This window comes from Pristis pectinata, chromosome 1 (genome assembly GCF_009764475.1).
Source record: "Pristis pectinata isolate sPriPec2 chromosome 1, sPriPec2.1.pri, whole genome shotgun sequence".
Classification (NCBI taxonomy): domain Eukaryota; kingdom Metazoa; phylum Chordata; class Chondrichthyes; order Rhinopristiformes; family Pristidae; genus Pristis; species Pristis pectinata.
Genome location: NC_067405.1, coordinates 92,376,366 through 92,395,803, shown reverse-complemented (window position 1 = coordinate 92,395,803; position 19,438 = coordinate 92,376,366). Strand labels below are relative to the sequence as shown.

Sequence of the window (19,438 nt, the reverse complement as noted above, 5' to 3'; positions counted from 1 at the left end):
TCAAATAAATTGAATATTGCCTCCCTGAATTATGTTCATCTAGAAATCACCTTCATTATTTTGTTTGCCCACTATATGTCTATACAGTGTTATGCTGCTACATTTAGCTGTTTGAAGTAATACACAGTGACATGCAAAAGTTTGGGCACCCCTGGTCAAAATTTCTGTTACTGTGAATAGTTAAGTGAGTAGAAGATGAACTGATCTCCAAAAGTCATAAAGTTAAAGATGAAACATTCTTTTCAACATTTTAAGCAAGATTAGTGTATTATTTTTGTTTTGTACGATTTTAGAGTGAAAAAAGGAAAGGAACGCCATGCAAAAGTTTGGGCACCCCAAGAGATTTGAGCTCTCAGATAACTTTTACCAAGGTCTCAGACCTTCATTAGCTTGTTAGGGCTATGGCTTGTTCACAGTCATCATTAGGAAAGGCCTGGTGATGCAAATTTCAAAGCTTTATAAATATCCTGACTTCTCAAACCTTGTCCCAATAATCAGCAGCCATGGGCTCCTCTGAGCAGCTGCCTTGCACTCTGAAAATTAAAATAAATGATGCCCACAAAGCAGGAGAAGGCTATAAGAAGCTAGCAAAGCATTTTCAGGTAGCCGTTTCCTCAGTTCGTAATGTAATTAAGAAATTGCAGTTAGCAGGAACGGTGGAGGTCAAGTTAAGGTCTGGAAGACCAAGAAAACTTTCCGAGAGAGCTGTTCATAGGATTGCTAGAAAGGCAAATCAAAACCCCCATTTGACTGCAAAAGACCTTCAGGAAGATTTAGCAGACTCTGGAGTGGTGGTGAACTGTTCTACTGTGCAGCGACACCTGCACAAATATGACCTTCATGGAAGAGTCATCAGAAGAAAACCTTTCCTGCGTCCTCACCACAAAATTCAGCGTCAGAAGTTTGCAAAGGAACATCTAAACAAGGCTGATGTATTTTGGAAACAAGTCCTGTAGACTGATGAAGTTAAAATAGAACTTCTTGGCCACAATGAGCAAAGGTATGTTTGGAGAAAAAAGGGTGCAGAATTTCATGAAAAGAACACCCCTCCAACTGTTAAGCACGGGGGTGGATCGATCATGCTTTGGGCTTGTGTTGCAGCCAGTGGCATGGGGAACATTTCACTGGTAGAGGGAAGAATGAATTCAATTAAATACCAGCAAATTCTGGAAGCAAACATCACACCGTCTGTAAAAAAAAAGCTGAGGATGGCTTCTACAACAAGATAACGATCCTAAACACACCTCAGAATCCACAATGGACTACCTCAAGAGGCACAAGCTGAAGGTTTTGCCATGGCCCTCACAGTCCCCCGACCTAAACATCATCGGAAATCTGTGGATAGACCTCAAAAGAGCAGTGCATGCAAGACAGCCCAAGAATCTCACAGAACTAGAAGCCTTTTGCAAGGAAGAATTGGTGAAAATCCCCAGACAAGAATTGAAAGACTCTTAGCTGGCTGCAGAAAGCGCTTACAAGCTGTGATACTTGCCAAAGGGGGTGTTACCAAGTACTGACCATGCAGGGTGCCCAAACTTCTGCTTCGGTCCTTTTCCTTTTGCTATTTTGAAACTGTAAAAGATGGAAATAAAAAAGTAATCTTGCTTAAAATATTAAAGAAATGTGTCATCTTTAACTTTATGCCTTTTGGAAATCAGGTCATCCTTTACTTGCTTAGCTATTTACAGTAACAGAAATTTTGACCAGGGGTGCCCAAACTTCTGCAAGCCACTGTAGTCATGGGACTTGCTGTGCTCCAATTAGTGTTTCTGGAATTATATCAGTCACTTCACCATGTACAGTAGATAATTGGGTGAGAAGTTTGAGATCATGAAAAGAGCTACATAAATCCAAATGTCTTGTTTCTTCCTCTCTCACTATCTCTTCATTTCTCTTTCTTTCACTCTAAATAGAAAGTACAAGACTAGAAAAAAATCACGGCTCATCACAACCTAGTGCTAGTTCTTCCAGATAATCTGTTCAGTATGAGTAGGTTTACTCTGTAAAAATCTCTTGTTTCGTATAGCCTCGTATGTCCCATTGCTCTGCTGTTAGGAAGAGATAACAGAAACAAAGAAGCACAACAGCTTCTAAATGCCCCATTAACCCATTTGGTCTCACCTCATCAGAAATATTCCCTTTGTCCTGCCCATCTCGCCCCCATCCTTCTCTGCCACTAAAACAAACTTGTTTTATTTCTTTCCCCACTCTGATGAAGGGACACAGGCCTGACATATTCATCTTTGGACAGATTCTACCTGACTTGCTGAGTGTTTCAGTGTTTTCTGTTTTTATTTCAGACTTCCAGCACTGCATTTTTTTTGGTTAACTTGTATGCACTGCGTAAAACGTCTGTTGAAGGTTAAGAAGGATTTTTTAACACAGGAAGGGAGGGGGAATAAGGACTGAAAACATGCATTTTCAATATTAGGTATGGAGTTGTTATTTAATTACCCCATTCTAAGAATTTGGTTCAGCAAATTTGCAACAGTGACATGCTTATGAGGGAAAATGTGACAAGAACTTGCAACTAAAGATGAAAAAATAACTTCTTAAAAATAAATCATTTTCTAAATATTCACTTCAATTCCCTCGTATGTTGAAACAGTTCAAAGTCTATGTCTTTGATGCATGGCCTGTGCGTGAATTGTTTCTGTTTTCCGACCTCTAATCTGATTCACCTGCACTTTTTCTTGACCTAGCCTTCACTCCCAGGCACACCAACCACAAGGAAGCCACTGCATCGGACTCTGTCGGATGAGAGCATTTACAGCGGCCAGAGAGAGCCTTCGTACTCTAACTCCCACGTGTCGCTCTTGGACCAAGCCTTGCCCAATGACGTCATCTTCTCCAGCACCTATCCATCCCTGCACTACACACTGCCAGGCCGTAAGCATGGACAGTCGATAAAATCCCATCACGGTGGGTAGTGCTCACAGGCCCCTCCTCTGTTGTTTTGTCTGAGTAAAGCAATCTAGTGGTTCACTTTCTTCTATTCATTGGGCCTAATCAAGTTTTATATTTTGATCTTTATCCTCCTCTCCTGGAAACACAGATACGTTTTGAGGTGTAGCACCAATGAAGCCAGCTGCCCCTGATATCTCTCCACATCTGTCAGGATACAGTAAAAGTCAGGATACCAGTCAACAAGTGGCCTCACTTCCAAGGATTTTACCTGAGCTCTGCGACATTCTCCAGCGTTAGTTTTTGTGTGGTGATAGGGAATAAGAATTCACAATGAATTTTGAACTATTTCTTGCAATTCAGAGACCCTTGGAGTCATTAATAGCTTCTGCGTTGGCTTAGGTTGATTTGAAGGACAAATCATGGGATTTGCAGCCTCACAATGAATTGCAGCCCACCTGTATAGTCATCCATGTATAATCTTAGCAGTAACTAGACTGGTGTTCCGCTCAGCCAGGTCCCTCCACTAAACATGGAAATCAAAGGGAAATGCTTTTTTAAGCTTTATTTTGTTTCCAAATTTTCATTTGTTACCAATCTGTTTAGTTAGGCCTTCCATAGCTTAAATGTTCTGAACAGAAACTGAACAGAAAATATTCTTTAATAGTGTTAGCGCAGCTCCTCAAAGGAATAATTAATAAAAGTAGTCAAAGATGGTTACCAAGATGCTGAAGAGCATGGCTGTTTGTGGTGATGTGTGTGACTAGACTGAGAACATGCACTAGTGGTCATTTTGGTATCTTCCATCTTGCCTCTTGCACCTAGGAGAGGGTAGGGGATGAGAGAACCCACCAACCACTCTACAAAAAGGAATGCTACAAGCAGTTCCGACAGAAAAAGGAGAAAACAGGGAATATTAAAAAAACCAAAAAATATCAATGAGATCAATTGACAAGATTGAAGCTCATTCTTCTGTATGGGATTGGTTCGTTTTCAAAAGCCCATTTCAAATAATTCCTGGATTTGTTTAGGTGACATTATCTGGTGAGTACTGTGACCTTTGGTTAATATTTTTCTATTTATCCCTCAGTTGAATTGTCTGCGTCTGATGGGTCGCTGTCTGATATTCATGAAAGGAGACGACAGCCGCTGCCGGATCCAGGCCTGATGCCCCTTCCGGATACTGCCATGGGCTTGGAGTGGTCAAACCTTGTGGATGCTGCAAAGGCATTTGAAGGTAATGTGTTTGTTTGTGACCGTTCAATTCTTGTGTACGGTGCAGAATATTGTTCCTTGTTCACCAGGTAGAAAAAAACTATCATTTTATTTGCTGCAGACCATTGCTGACCTAAATATGCTTTCACATTATTGCTTGGTATGGATCCAGGGGACATAACAGCAGATGGTTTACCTGTTTGTTTCCCACTCATGCATCTGAAATTTGCTACTGGTCTCCTGAAATCCATGCAGACACATGGTGACTGATTCTGCTGCACTTGTTGTGGCCTCACAGTGGCCACACTGCAGTCTACTGTCTAGATTTATTGTTAAAATCACAGCATTTATACATTTAAGACTGTTTAGTCCATCAATTCTGTATGGAACCCCAACACCTTAGACTGTTTTCAGTGGCACAGTGAATGTACATTATCTTGCTTTTGGAATTATTTTTATTCACAATTTTGTTTTGCTAATCTTCCCATAGTAATTGGAGATTGTCACCATGGTTCCATATTTCAAAATAATTATGTATTGACCCTGTTCTGTTGTAACACAAGCACACCGATATTTCAGCAGTTTTATCAGGTCACGGGATGATTGATCTTGCATAAAGTCTACAGATGTTGACTTATTTAGTTTAAGGAGCTCAAATAAATGCACAATCAAGCATCATTAGTCACACACAATACCCACGCACCTTTCATGAAATGATTGATGTTTGAACAGAAGCTGGGCACCCATTTCCCTATCTTTGGGGTAACGACAGCCACCTCTGCAGCCACCTCCAGAAGTGAACATCACCAATAGTCTGTCCTGGTCCAACCACGTAGATGCCATGGCCAAGAAAGCTCACCAGCACCTCTACTTCCTCAGGAGGCTAAAGAAATTCGGTTTGTCCCCTTTGACTCTCACCAACTTTTATCAATGCACCATAGAAAGCATCCTATCAAGATGCATCACGGCTTGGTATGGTAACTGCTCTGCCCAGCACTGCAAGAAACTGCAGAGAGAGTTGTGGACACAGCCCAGCGCATCATGGAAACAGCCTCCCCTCCATGGACTCTGTCCTATTACCTCTCGCTGCCTTGGTGAAGCAGCCAGCATAATCAAAGACCCAACCCACCTGCCCGGGTCATTCTTTCTTCTCCCCTCTCCCATCAGGCAGAAGATACCACCAGGCTCAAGGACAGCTTCTATCCCATGGTGATAAGACTATTGAATGGTTCCCTTATACGATGAGATGGACTCTTGACCTCACAATCTATCTTGTTATGACCTTGCACCTTATTGTCTACCTGCAATGCACTTCCCTGTAACTGTGACACTTTACTCTGTACTCTGTTACTGTTTTTACCCTGTACTACCTCAATACACTGTGTAATGCATTGACCTGTATGAACGGTATGTAAGACAAGTTTTTCACTGTACCTCTGTACAAGTGACAATAATAAACCAATACCAATATCTGTCCAACTTCCCACTGTATAACTTTCAATGCAGACCATTCATTCCATTACAGAAACAGATGCAATCGAGATGTATTAACTTCATTGTCTACAAGACCGTCTGTGGCCAACACAATGACAAATAACAGTGAGAGGTTAATGAAGTGGAAGGTAAAGGGGGGCAGTGAAACCACTTTTTTCATTCAGGAGTCTGTAGAACTCATAAGGTTCACACACTGTCAGTCTCCATCACATTGGGGCAGTGTTGTGGAGTTGGTACAGGCTATTAGCCTCTGAATAGAGTCAGAGTGAACTATTGGCGCAGGTGACTGCATACCTTCACCACCCTCTTGGGCATGAAGGTAATATCAAAGAAAAACTACCAAACTATTTGCAGAGATTACAAAATAGGAAGAGCAGCTTTGCTGAGGTTAATAATTATAACATGAATTACTTGTCCCATTAAAGTTTGTGTAAATGCCATGCTTGATTAAAACATAGAGATAGTATCCCAATCCCAGCATATGTCTCTCCTTGTTTGTTTAATACCCGATTAGTCGGTTGAACAAGGTCTTTCCCACTTTCTCAGCATTTTCTCAGAGCTTTTTCACTGTTGCTTTGTTTGCCCTTTGGTGTAAGGAGGCAGAACAGTGCAGATCCTGTACCTGTGACGTTGCTGTCCTCTCTCTTATCCCATCTCCAGTGTAAATAAGGACATAAAGACCAGGAGGAGTAATTGAACTTGTGAAATGCAACCCAGGAATTAGCTGTAGCAGGAGCCTAGTTTCAGGGAAAGCAGTGTTCAGAATTAATGTATTAACTGAAAGTATCAGGTGTTCAAAAATCTGAATTGAACCAGTAAAACAAATGTGGCACTTAACACATAATGAGAATGTGATTTAGGAATTTTGCTCTTTCAAGACATCTGTGCTGTTGGGAACTTTGTTAACAGCTTCAAACAGGAGAGCTGGACTGGGGCATGAGAAATTCAACCACATATACATTATCTCTTGGGTGGCAGTACCGAGATTGTTAATGGTTAGTGACACACTACGCACAACTCCACTTGTAAATAGTACCTTTTATACTTAAATCAGTATCAAAATTTGATGTTTTCTGTTTAAAGATAAAGCCCTTCACCTGGGCACTCTTTGTATAAGTTTATTAAAAAAATCACTTTTCTATTCAGTGCTGCATGATTTACTAATACTTGAATGATTTCAGGTCTAATCAGATCAGGGTGTGCAGTAGGTGGTGTTAACTGTGACAGCTCTTCTGCACCAGAAATATTCCACAAAGAGCCTTGGAATGATGTAGAATTATTAAAGAAGAATATGGCCTGGGAAACTGCAAGAGCTCCTTGCTTTTATACTAATGTGGGATCACAAACATCTATGAGAATAAGCAGGCAGCACCTAATCTTGCACCAAGCACCACTTTAGATTTCCAGACACATGGACCCAAGAACCTAAGAAAATAGGAGCAGAGGTACGCCACTCAGCCTCTCAGGTCTGCCTCGCCATTCAATGTGATTGTGACTGATCTGCCCCTGGTCTCATTTCCTCTTCTGTGCTAGTTTCCTGTTGCCCTTGATTCCCTTATCTTTCAAAAGGTTTTCTTCCTCCTCTTTAAATACTCCCAAGTAATCTAGCCTCCACTCCCTCCAGGGTAGACAATTCCAGAGATTCACCAACCTCTGCAAGAAGTTCACATAGAGCCTCATATGGAAGAAGCTAAGAACCCCGTGACCTTAAAAATGAAGCTAGATGGAAATTAATTAATTATCTTGTTCTTTATCTGCCACTTCCCATGACCTAACCACACTGAACATATTTTTAATCAGCCAACACTGCTACTTCCCCAACCACTATCTCAGATCTTATTGATATCCCACTTTTACTCACAAGAGTTTCAAGCTGCTGTTTCTGTGTGTGTTGAATTTACCCTGTGCTCCTGCTCTCTTTGGATGTGTAGTAAATGGCATTCAGTGAAGGTGCATTTCGACAGGCCATGACTGATTCAGTCCAGGAGCTTTCTTCTGAGTGTTATCTGATTACCAGTATGTTTGCCAATTGACTGTGCTGCAAGTTAGTTCTGTGGATTTATATTGTGCAGTCTCATGTTCTATCAACAGACAGAGAGGGATTCAATCATTATGGTGTGGCTTGATATTAAGAAGTCTGAGAATTAGGATTTGAACAATTCTCTCTTACGCTCCTGGATGTATTAAATTCCCTAAGGCCCTCAATGATTGTAGATTTGTTACCAGGCTACCTTAAGAAGTTGTGTGTTACATTGGTTGTGAATCCGAGGCTTATGGGAAGTTTGGCCTAACATTTAGGAGCTGGTCACAGTTTCAAATAGTAAAGGCTTAGATTAGTGGTGTTTCATTATTTGACGGGCTTATCTGATCTTGGCTAACTTTCAGTGGAATGGATTAGTTCCTTTGGAAAATCTTTTATCCAACTACAATAGGTCAGTGAAACAGAATAACTAATATGATATAATTTGAAGGCTTGGCATATATATTGCACAATGAAATTGGCATCTGGTGTCCGAGGCATATTCTTTATATTTCTTAGCAGTTGTATGAGTTTCTTTTTCTTTACCATTTTTATATTGTAAAGAAAACCAAAATGGATCCACATATGTTCTTTATGAATTGTAAAACCTTCAAGCCAGAAGTGATATGATAAGCCTTAGTATCTTGGGAAATGTGCAGAGCTGAGCAGCATTTTCCATTATCATTGAATGCATCCAGTTCCATAGTAGTGAGTGTCAGCAGTCAATAAATGCCCATTGCCACCCTCTTGATTGCACATTTCCAATCAGAAGCTGTCCAAGAAGGGGACTGCAGCCTTATCCTAGCATCCCAGCATCCCAGCACCCCACCCATCTGTAGAGTTTAGGAAGCCCAGGGCACTTCACTTGCAATATAAATGCAATTTTACTCAAAAGGTGAAATAAAAAAAACAGAAAATGCTGGGAACACTCAGCACGTTGGGAAGCTTCTACAGAAAGAGAAACAGGGTTAGCAGATCAGGTCAAAGACCTTTCATCAGAGCTGGCAAAGTGAGAAAACAAGTAAGGTTTAAAAAGCAAAAAGAATGGGGGAGAGATGGATAGCATAAAGGGAATATCTCTGATGGGTAGTGACCATGGTAACTGTGGTGATGAGCTGTTGTCGAAGCCATCTGGTTGATGTTAATGAGGAAAGTTAGAGAGAGAAGGCACAAAGGAACATATAAAACCGTAAAATAGAGGTCAGAGCTGAAGGAAATGCCTCAGCATTCAGGCAGTGTCAGTAGAAAGAGGGAAAAAAAATTAGCTGATTTTACAGATGGACAACCTTCAGCAGAACCAGTCGGTTCTGACACAAGCAGTGAAAGCGAGTTATCCCAAGTTGTTGAATTCAATATTGAGTCTAGAAGGCTGCAAAGTGTCTGGAGGGAAGATGGGATGCCTGTTCCTTAAGATTACATTGGGCCTCACTGGAACAGTGTAGGAAGCCACAGACAGACAGATTAGGGTGAGATAGAGAATTAAAAAGTGTTTCCTGCACTTTCCTATGCAGATGTAGGTGGTGTGGTGCAACACTGTCTCTTTTACCTCATCCCTTCCCAAACAGTCCTTCCAGGTAAACCAGAAATTCATTTGTAATTCTTCCAATCTAGTGTACTGCATTCAGTGCTCACAATGTGGTCTCTTCTACGTTCAATTTAAAACAAACCTCAGATTGAGTGACCACTTTGTAGAGCACTGGTGCGACCCCTCGCTTTCAATTGCCTGTTATCTTAATTCTCCAACCCACTGGCACTGATCTATCTGTCAGTGCATTTACTTTTATACAGAAAAGGTAGTTGATTCTGTGGTCTATTGCAAAAAATGCGACAATTTCTCTTTTTTAATAACAAAGTAGGTAGTTTTACTTATTCCTTCCAGATAGAGCTAGCTCAGTATTTTCCTCCGTGTCATTGGAGAGAATTTTCTCCAATAATTTGCCTGGGCTGTTGAATGAAGAGTGTGTGTACATTTCTCCCTGCTGCCTTAAGGGCACAGAATTGAGTTTGTTTTACACACACACAAAGTCACCAAGCCCCATTATGTGGCCTATACTTTGTACTAAAATGTCTTGAACCCACACTTCCTGACTCAGAGGCAAGAGTACTTCCCTGAGACCATAGATGATGCAAACTAAACTTTTAGGAAATCATACTTGCACATGTGCCTTCACTGATTCCCTCAAACCCTTCAACTAGAGACTGACTCCCAACTACCAGAACTTTACCCTTGTCTAATATAACTGAAAAATGTGCTTCCCAAACAGTTCAAAAATTGAAGGGGCGGAATACATAATGGTACTTTTGTATGTTGTTTGGGTGAATACAGCATGAGAAAATTTCTGAACAGCATCGTACAATGCTAAAATTAACACTTTAAAGAAGAAATTTTGAAGATCAAAAGATTATATGTATAAAAAAAACCTTAATTTTTCAGTTAAATTCCAATCTTCTGGAAATCCCAATGATTCGACATCTGATTCACCTAGTTCTGTCTCCCACACTGCCTTTAAACTCACTGGGCCCTATTCCCATGCTCCCTTTAAACTCACCAGGGCCCTGTTTCCTATGATCCCTGTAAACTCACTGAAGATTCACTGAAAATCTATTATACTACTATGTGATATCTGAGAAAAATTGAATTAAAAATGGGTTGATGTATTAATCTGTTTACTAGTGTTGATGTATCAAGAGACTGGAAAGTCTGCAGTCCAACACCACTAAGTCGTGGAGGGTACCAGATTATTTGAGCTTTACTGTATTGGTCATAATTTTCAGTGGAAGTCCACATTGGTGATGGAGTCATAGAAAAATACAGCACAGAAACAGGCCCATCAGTCCATCCACAAACCCCCCTCCCCCCCCACCCCGCATTGACAGTAATCCTACATTAATCCCATTTTTTATTCTCCCTACTTTCTCATCAAGTCCCCCCAAATTCTCCCACTCATCTACACCCTGAGGGCAATTTACAGTGGCCAATTAACCAACCAACCAACCAGCGCATCCTTTGGAATGAGGGAAGAAACTGAAATCTTGTCTGCTTGTGTCAAACGACTAGATTTGGATTTCTTCTCAGGATTGGTGGTGCTCATTTCTCCTCCCCCTTTTCCTCATCTCCACAGTGAAATGCTTTGTCACTGTCAAGTGCCTCATGCAACAACCCGATTCAGCCACCTGCAATCACCTCAGAAGAGAGATAGCAATTGCCAGCAGTAGTTGGAGAAGTGGGGTATGGTATGGTGTTAATAGCCACAAACAAACCAGTGTTCCATGCAGTATGTGCAAGTAGGAGCATTTAATAACATGGCTTGTAAATGTCCATGAACCTGTACCTCAGAAAGTCTGAAAAGAGTGACCTTTACTTGTTTCTGCTCTTTTTCCAGTCCAAAGAGCTTCTTTATTTGGTGTTGATGACTCAGACCACAGGCCTGATAGTTTATCCCTTGACAGCAGCAGTCAGGCAGACATACTCTCATCACCGCAGGCAGTATCTAGAAGGTGAGTCACTCTGTCTTGGCAGATCATGAAATTACGTTTTGATATTTTCTTTTAGCGTTACTTTCAGTTTGTATTTATTTTTCTATAAATCCGAATTAGCATTCTATGTATGCTTGTGTATATTCTTACCACTTCCCAGCCTTTCTCTCCTATAAACATTAGTCCTCAAACTACCTGAGTTACAGATTTTATTTTTGTAATTTGCAATGAAAATCAGAAAGACTGAAGTACACCTTTCAGCTATTTTTAATGCCTTTTTATGCTCAGCCGGCTAGGTATGTCTGCTCTCAATCTCAATAAAATTGTCTTCAAAGTTAAGATCTTAATGGGACATAGCTTCCCTCTTTAGAAAAAGGTTTTTATCTTACCTGAAGATCACTGACTGTACCAGAATTCAGTCATCACACATATTATGAAGATTTGGAGTTCATGGCAAATTCCTTCATCCTCGAATTTTCTCACCGATTTTAAAATCAGTCCATTATTAAGGATGAAGCTTTCAGGGTACTTGGAAGCACATGATAAAATAGGCCGAAGTCAGCATGGTTTCCTCAACGGGAGATCTTGCCTGACAAATCTGTTGGAATTCTTTGAGAAAGTAACAGGCAGGGTAGACAAAGGAGAGTCAGTGGATGTTGTCTCCTTGGATTTTCAGAAAGCCTTTGACAAGGTGCCACACATGAGGCTGCTAAACAAGATAAGACCCCATGGTATTACAGGAAAGGTACTAGCATGGATAGAAGATTGGCTGACTGGCAGAAAGCAAAGGGTGAAAATAAAGCAGGACTTTTCTGGTTGGCTCCTGGTGGCTAGTGGTGTTCTGCAGGGGTCAGTGTTGGGTTCACTACTTTTCACGTTATACGTTAATGATCTGGGTGATGGAATTGATGGCTTTGTGGCCAAGTTTGCAGATGATACAAAGATAGGTGGAGGGGCAGGTAGGGTTAAGGAAGATGCAGAAGGACTTGGACAGGTTGGGAGAATTGGCAAAGATGTGGCAGATGGAATACAGTGTAACGAAGTGTACGGTCATGCACTTTGGTCAAAGGAATAAAGGCATAGACTACTTTCTAAACGGGGAGCAAACTCAGAAATCGGAGGTGCAAAGGGACTTGGGAGTCCTAGTGCAGGATTCCCTGAAGGTTAACTTGCAGGTTGAGTCAGTAGTAAGGAAGGCCAATGCAATGTTAACATTCATTTCAAGAGAACTAGAATATAAAAGCAAGGATGTAATGCTGAGGCTTTATAAGGCGTTGGTCAGGCCACATTTGGAGTATTGTGAGCCATTTTGGGCCCCATATCTGAGGAAGGATGTGCTGGCATTGGAGAGAGTCCAGAGGAGGTTTACAAGAATGATCCTGGGAATGAAAGGGTTAACGTATGAGGAGTGCTTGATGGCTCTGGGCCTGAACTCACTAGAGTTTAGAAGGGTGAAGGGGAATCTCACTGAAACCTACCAAATATTGAAAGGCCTGGTTAGAGTGGACATGGAGAGGAATTTTCCAATAGGGGGAGAGTCTAGGACCAGAGGGGACGGCCTCAGAATAGAAGCACGTTCCTTTTGAACAGATGAGGAGGAATTTCTTTAGTCAAAGGGTGGTGAATCTGTAGAATTCATTGCCACAGACGGCGTTGGAGGCCAAGTCATTGGGTATATTTAAAGTGGAGGTTGATAGGTTCTTGATTAGTAAGGGCATCAAAGGATATGGGAGAAGGCAGGAGAATGGGGTTGAGAGGGAGAAATAAATCAGCCATGATCAAATGGCGGAGCAGACTCGATGGGCCGAATGGCCTAATTCTGTTCCTATGTCTTATGGTCTTAAGGTCTTATTTTGTGCATTCACACAATATGTTATTAACATGCCTTTATTTTCGCAAAGCATCCATGACATGGTGTAATGCTCAAATATAATCTTCAAATTGTTAGAAGCAGTGCCAAGAGACATCAGCAAGTGCAAAAAAATAATGAAATAATCATTTATTGCAAGTGACTCTGGATAGGATTAATGTCTATCTACAAAAGCCCTCCATTTCAGGAGTTTAGTAGTATTTTAGTTCCAAGACTAAACTATAACTGACTCTCCCTTGGTTGTTAACGCTCCCTAAGTTAGAAACGGAAATTGGTAATGCTGAAAAATGCACAGCTGGTCAATGAGCATTTGAGAAAAAAAACTGAAGTTCTTAGTACTGACATTCAATTTCAGGTGAGCTATCGGAGAGAAATCAGTAGCCTCTGGCTGCAGGGCGGGAGAAAACTACATATGTAGGAGGGGTGGGGAATCGCTTTTTCCTCATGTTTGTTCACCATATGTGGCAACAGTGGATTTCTCACTGGCAACGTCCTGCTCCCACAGTGCCACACTGCCAGTGAGAAGAGGAGAACACTGGAATGCCGACCCAGTTTCATGACGGAAATAAGAACCTCCTGTTCTGGTTTGATGGAATGCTCTTTTGAGTGTACTTTTTGTTTTCTTTTCAGAGAGGAATCTCCTACCACTCTGTCTGGCAAGGTGACTGAATTGGAGATGCTGCTGAAGGAATTGCAGGATGACTTGAGGAGGGTAGGCAATAAAATCAACATCTGTGTAATCACTCATAGGTATTACAAAATCTGAGCATCCCTCTTATACTGTTGGAAAAGGCAACTCTGCCCAAGTGAAAGTACATCTTTGACAGACTCATTCTTTTTCTCTTGAGGTAAATTGTGTAGCTAGACTATAGTCTGACATGAACCTCTAATACGTTTCACAATATCTCATATCCCAGAATGGGCGCATAGATCAAAAACTGCTGTGAAATTCAAGAGGAGTTGTTAATCACACTTAAGAGTCATGGAGAGATACAGCACTGAAACAGGCCCTTCAGCCCACTGAGTCTACACCAACCATCAACCACACATTTACTCCAATCCTACATTAATCTTTTTTTTTATTCTCCCCTCATTCTTGTCAACTCGCCTTCAGATTTTCCACTCATCTATACACAAGGGGCAATTTATAGTCACCAATCTTTGGGACAAAGAAGAAAATTGGAGTACCCGGAGGAAACCCACACAGTCACAAGGAGAACTTGCAAACTCCACACAGACAGTACCAGAGGTCAGGATTGAACCCGGTGTCTGGTGCTGTGAGGTAGTGGCTCTACCAGCTGTCCAAAACAAAGAAATAGGAAATGGGCAAAGTGGAAAAAAATGATCATTTTAGGATCAGGGTGAAGATAGAATAAATTTTGCTGCTATTTACATGCATATTAATAATCCATGTACAATTCTGTAATGAATGGAGAGCAGGAAGATTCAACTATTGTTGAGTGGATTAGGTGATCTCTGTTACTCATTTCATTGTTTTATTTTTGATCTGGGACTGCTTCGTACTAACACTGGGTATCTAAAGGGGAAAAAGTGTGCCACTCTTAGCTAACAAAAGTCTGAGAAGTGGAGCTCATAAAAACTGATGTTTGCTGTGAAATAGAGAACTGCCATAAGGTAGATATTCTCTCCTCAAATGGAGTCTTGTAGTTAAAAGACAGCATTAATTTTAAATTCACTTCACACTCAACGTGCTTAAAATGTTCTGTGGAATATGTCTAAATGAGGTCCCTACTATGTTCATGATGGATCAGCAGCCTTGTCCCTAAACCCATTCATTTTAACAATCCCACAATATATCTTGCTGTTTTAATAAATGATACATTGTGTAATTAAATTTTTGCCCATATTGGGTTTATCATCAAATCCCGTAACAACATCATTAACATACCCATTAAATACTGCATATGAAGTTCCTGTATGGATTGTATAAGGTGCATCTTCTCTCTAGCCCTGTTCAATGCAAAATGCACACCCAACTCTTAATAATTAAAGTTGGACTCATGTTGCCAATCCCTGCAATGTATCCAGTTCCTTGGCAAGAGATTGTTAACCACACGCTCTGACCCCGAATGAGCCCCTGCGGAGGTTGGACAGAAATAACATTGAACTTGTTCTCCATACCCACATAGTCCTGTAGCCTGTTAACACTGCCTAGGCTCATGCATAAAGAATGTCACCAAAGTAAGCTGCCAGAGGATAGTTCAGCATGAGTCAATGCTTCAGAGGGCAGAAGTGATTTCACTGTTGAAATCTAAACAACCCAATGGTGACTATAAACAACTTCTGACTTTTAAACTCATTGTCCATTGTCAGCTTAATGAATTCTCTTCAGTGTTACAACATCAAGATATCACTTTTACATGTGATTACTCCTGAGAACTTATAATCATGTATTTAAAACCAGCCTAATCTTTTTTATTTGATTACATACCCCTAATCATTTCCCTGGATTGATCAGAAGGAAGACTTGCATTTATTTAGTGGCTTTCATGACTTCAGAATTCCACACACTGCTTTACAATAAATGTATTTTTCTTTGCCTGTAGTCATTGCATTAATGTACAACAAATTCTGTCACAGCAAACTCCCACATGGCAATGTGATAATGACCAGACAACCTGTCATAAAAATGTTGATTGATAGATAAGTACCAGCCAGGAAACCTCCCCTTGAATGTTACTTGAAACATTGTCAAGGAATCATTCTGTCCACCTGAATGAGTTGACAGGTACTTTGTATCAACCATCATAACCCTTCAATCTGATAAATGCACTTCATTCATACCCAGTTACTGCCTTTATATTTTAGCTATATTTAAAATTGATCACTGCCAGGTATCAATTGCTGTGTAAGTATGATTAGGGACATTCCGAGTCCTGCAGTGACATTGCACTCAAGCAGCATGCTGGCCTTTGTCACAACTGGAAGTCTTGCCTTTTAACTGTCAATCCGATTCTGCTGCTGTGTTTGCAGTCTGAGACAGCTTCCTCTATTGCTCAGACAGCCACGTTCTGTACTCCACAATCTGCCTCAATTCACCCCCATGTGCGTTTCTCCACCAGGCAAAGGAAGACAGGGCCGCGCTGCAAGCGGAGGTGCAGCACCTGCGGGAGGACAACTTGCGGCTGCAGGAGGAGTCCCAGACTGCATCTGCGCAGCTGAAGAAATTCACCGAGTGGGTTTTCAACACGATTGACATGAAATGACTTCCACAGGAAAACAAATAGAACAAACCCTTGTTAAGAAGAGTCTTGATGTGATTCCTGTTTGCGAGGAGTTCTACCTTAGAATAACCCGAGCACTTTCATCACAAGCTGAATGAATGATTGTTCTCTGCACACCAGATACATCTTTGCTTGCCTTACATCAGCATCCAGATTTGCTAAAATGTGAAAGTCAGATTTTGCACATATATATATCTTTTGTTTGTAAAGCTCATTTTACTATTTTGAGCCACTTTTGTGGCTTTAAGTTTTTTTGTTACCATGACAGACATTAAGTGCTTTCCCATTATTTCATTTGATATCAAATAAGGTGTTTTTGAGGGAGAGCTTAGTCAGCTGTATGCCAGAAAGTTTTAAGAGTCTTAAATGCAAAAAAAAGGATTTTGAATTCCAGAAATGTTGATTTGTACTTTAATAATGTGACCTTTCTTTAATCATTCACTGTGGTTGGGAATCCTTCAGGTTTTTGTTCAGTATTTTAAAAACTAGTTTCAGAATTCTTTTTTCCAGATTTAAATAATGCACGGTGTGAGTGTCTTTATCTGAATTGATTTTACAAACAAAGAAAGGTACAGTTTCGCGTCTGCTGTACTGTAAGGCTTTCTTCTCACACTTCTAAAAGCGCATGTGAAATGCTGTTTGCACCTTCCTTGTTGTATAGGTTTAGATTATAGCACAAATTGTGACCAAAACAATGAGCTAAATTGAGATTCTTCTGGCATTCTAATTAGAGTCTTAATAACAAGCTAGATTTACTTTTTAAGAAATTTGCTTCATTTCTTTAACCTATTTTCAGTTCATGACCTTTGGAGAAAATCATTGTTTAAGGATGGTTCAATCAGAAGAAAGCAGTGGCTTTTGAGTTACAGTGATGACGTAACCTTTTGGTCCTGGGGAGAAGTTATTGGTTTTGATTTCCATTGGGGTGGATTTAGTTTTCCTATTGATAATGGCTATTGTGTTAAGTGCAGAGTTCATAAACATTTGCAATGCCACTCCCTCTCCATCAAAATGGACATTTTGTTTTTGCCAAGATAGTAGAAAATAACTGATAACTTTTGTAAATAAATTAAAACTGAACTTTTCAGAATATTTTGTAAGGTTCTGGTAAGTTTTGAAGTTCTGGATTTTTTTTTAGTTTAATATGGCCTTGTATGAAGGAGATGTATTATACCTTGTAGTGTATTGTTAATACAAATGGGAATTATGGCAGGCATTAATGAGGCTTCAAGAGGTATTTGTTTGTTAAATTTCTCCATCGCTCCCTCTCCCTCTCCCCAAAACCTTGGTAAGGAGTTGGAATTAAAGCCCGCCTATTTATTGTACTAAAGAAAATTTCTGATTTATTGTGGCCTGTATTTAATCAGAAATGGTACATTCTAAACATCTCACAATAAAATTTGTCTCAATGTTTTCAGGTTGGTCTTGCAATGTTTTATTACAAGCTGCCCAGTGGTTCCATCTCTACAATTCTTATGATATGTTTGTAATATGTGAACGATGTGGACATGGGAGGCATGATCAGTAAGTTCGTGGACGTTCAGCGGAGTTGTTGATAGTGTGGAAGGTAGTCTTAGGCTGCAGAGAGATATCAATGTGTTGGTGAAATGAGCTGAAAAATGGCACAGTAATCCAGACAAATGTGAGGTGATGCATTTGGGAGTACTAATGAGGCCAGGATACATACCATGAATAGTAGTGTCTTAGGAACAGAGGGACCTTGGTGTACAAGTCCGTAGATCCTTGAAGGAGGCAACACAGGTAGATTATATGGTTAGGAAAGCATATACTGACCTTAATTAGTTGGACATTGAATACAGAAGTGAGGAGGTTATGCTCCAACTTTATAAAACCTTGGTCAGGCTTCGGCTGGAGTCTGCATAGGAAGGATGCTATAGGGAAGGATGTGATAGTGCTGGAGAGGGTGCAGAGGAGATTTCATCAGGATTTCCTGGGATTGAGTAGTTCATTTACGAGGAGAGACTGGAGAAGCTGGGTCTGTTCTCCCTGGAGTGGAGGAGGTTAAAAGGGTCATGATTAAGGTAAATATATATATGGGGACATGATAAGGTAGACTGCAAGAAAGAGAGGGACCTTCTTTAGCCAGAGAGTGGTAAGTACCTGGAATACTCTGCCTGAGAGAGTGATTGAAGCTGGGTTATTGAAACCATTTAAAATGAACAGTTGAATTGCATAGGCATAGAAGGTTATGGACCAAGTGCTGGGAGATGGAATTAATATGTAAGGGTTCCACTGGTCAGCATGGATGAGTTGCGCTGAATAGCCTGTTTCCATGCAGTATGATTTTATGACTCTGTTAACAGATGAGCATCTCTGCCCTTTCTTCTCCCTGCTCTTCATGAATTTCCAATGACTATGACTGATTAGCATACAAAGGAAAATAATTCTTCATTAGTCTTTCATAGTTGTGTTTCTCTTCCCTTCTCTCAAGATACTGTATATAGTATAGTAATTTTGTTGGACTAGTAATCAGAGAACTGTTAATAGTTTGGAGACAAGAATTCAAAGCCCACAATTCTTAATCTTAGATCTACATTTATTCCTTCAGTTTAACACTTAAATTTGTGAGACAGTTCAATGCATGTCTCTCCTTTAATAAGAAGCATCCATTTTGTTTGGTGCCCACCCCCCTCCCCATTAGCCATGTTATGATTGACATTCACTTCTCCTCTATTATTCATCAGGTCCCAGTCTGAATACCAGCCTCAGAAGACAGCATGAATATTGAATTCTCCCACTTTAGGTAATCCCACCCCCAACCATGCTTCTTCTCTTTTTCCCTTTCCTAGCCTTTTTTTTCCTTTCTCTCCTTACCTTTGACCCATCCCCCAGTGGATCTGCTCTCCCCTCCCCCGCACCTGCCTATCATTATCGCTCACCTGCATCTACCTATCACCACCCTGTGCCCACCCCGCCTCCCCTCTTTTGTCCACCTATCACTGCTCTGCTTTTCCCTCTTATATATTGGGCTTCCCCTTTTCCTATCTTCAGTCCCGAAGACGGGTCCTGACCTGAATCGTTGACTGCCTGCTTTTCTCCATGGATGCTGCCTGGCCTGCTGAGTTCCTCCAGCGTCATCATGTTTTTCATCTGCAGTTCTTTGTTGCTCAGACATTCACTTTGGATGGTTCTCATTGGTTAACCTGTTTGTTTTTATCTAATTGATAAATCGTTAGTAGTACATCCTCCAGC

At 40.7% G+C, this 19,438-nt stretch overlaps 1 protein-coding gene across 9 annotated transcripts in view; it reads left to right on the top strand.

Annotated features, from left to right (window-relative positions):
* The window catches only part of sipa1l1 (signal-induced proliferation-associated 1 like 1), a 275,095-nt gene extending 257,476 nt beyond the window's left edge, over nt 1-17,619 (top strand). For 8 of the 9 annotated variants that reach the window (XM_052040153.1, XM_052040071.1, XM_052039819.1 and 5 more), the window contains 5 exons: nt 2,703-2,922; nt 3,995-4,141; nt 11,017-11,131; nt 13,611-13,692; nt 16,064-17,619. In XM_052040153.1, the coding sequence (XP_051896113.1) occupies nt 2,703-2,922; nt 3,995-4,141; nt 11,017-11,131; nt 13,611-13,692; nt 16,064-16,207 (708 nt within the window). In that variant the 3' untranslated portion in view covers nt 16,208-17,619. The remainder of the gene's footprint in view (nt 1-2,702; nt 2,923-3,994; nt 4,142-11,016; nt 11,132-13,610; nt 13,693-16,063) is intronic. The other variant, XM_052040297.1, reaches the window with a different exon arrangement.
* Nucleotides 17,620-19,438: the final 1,819 nt, after the last annotated feature.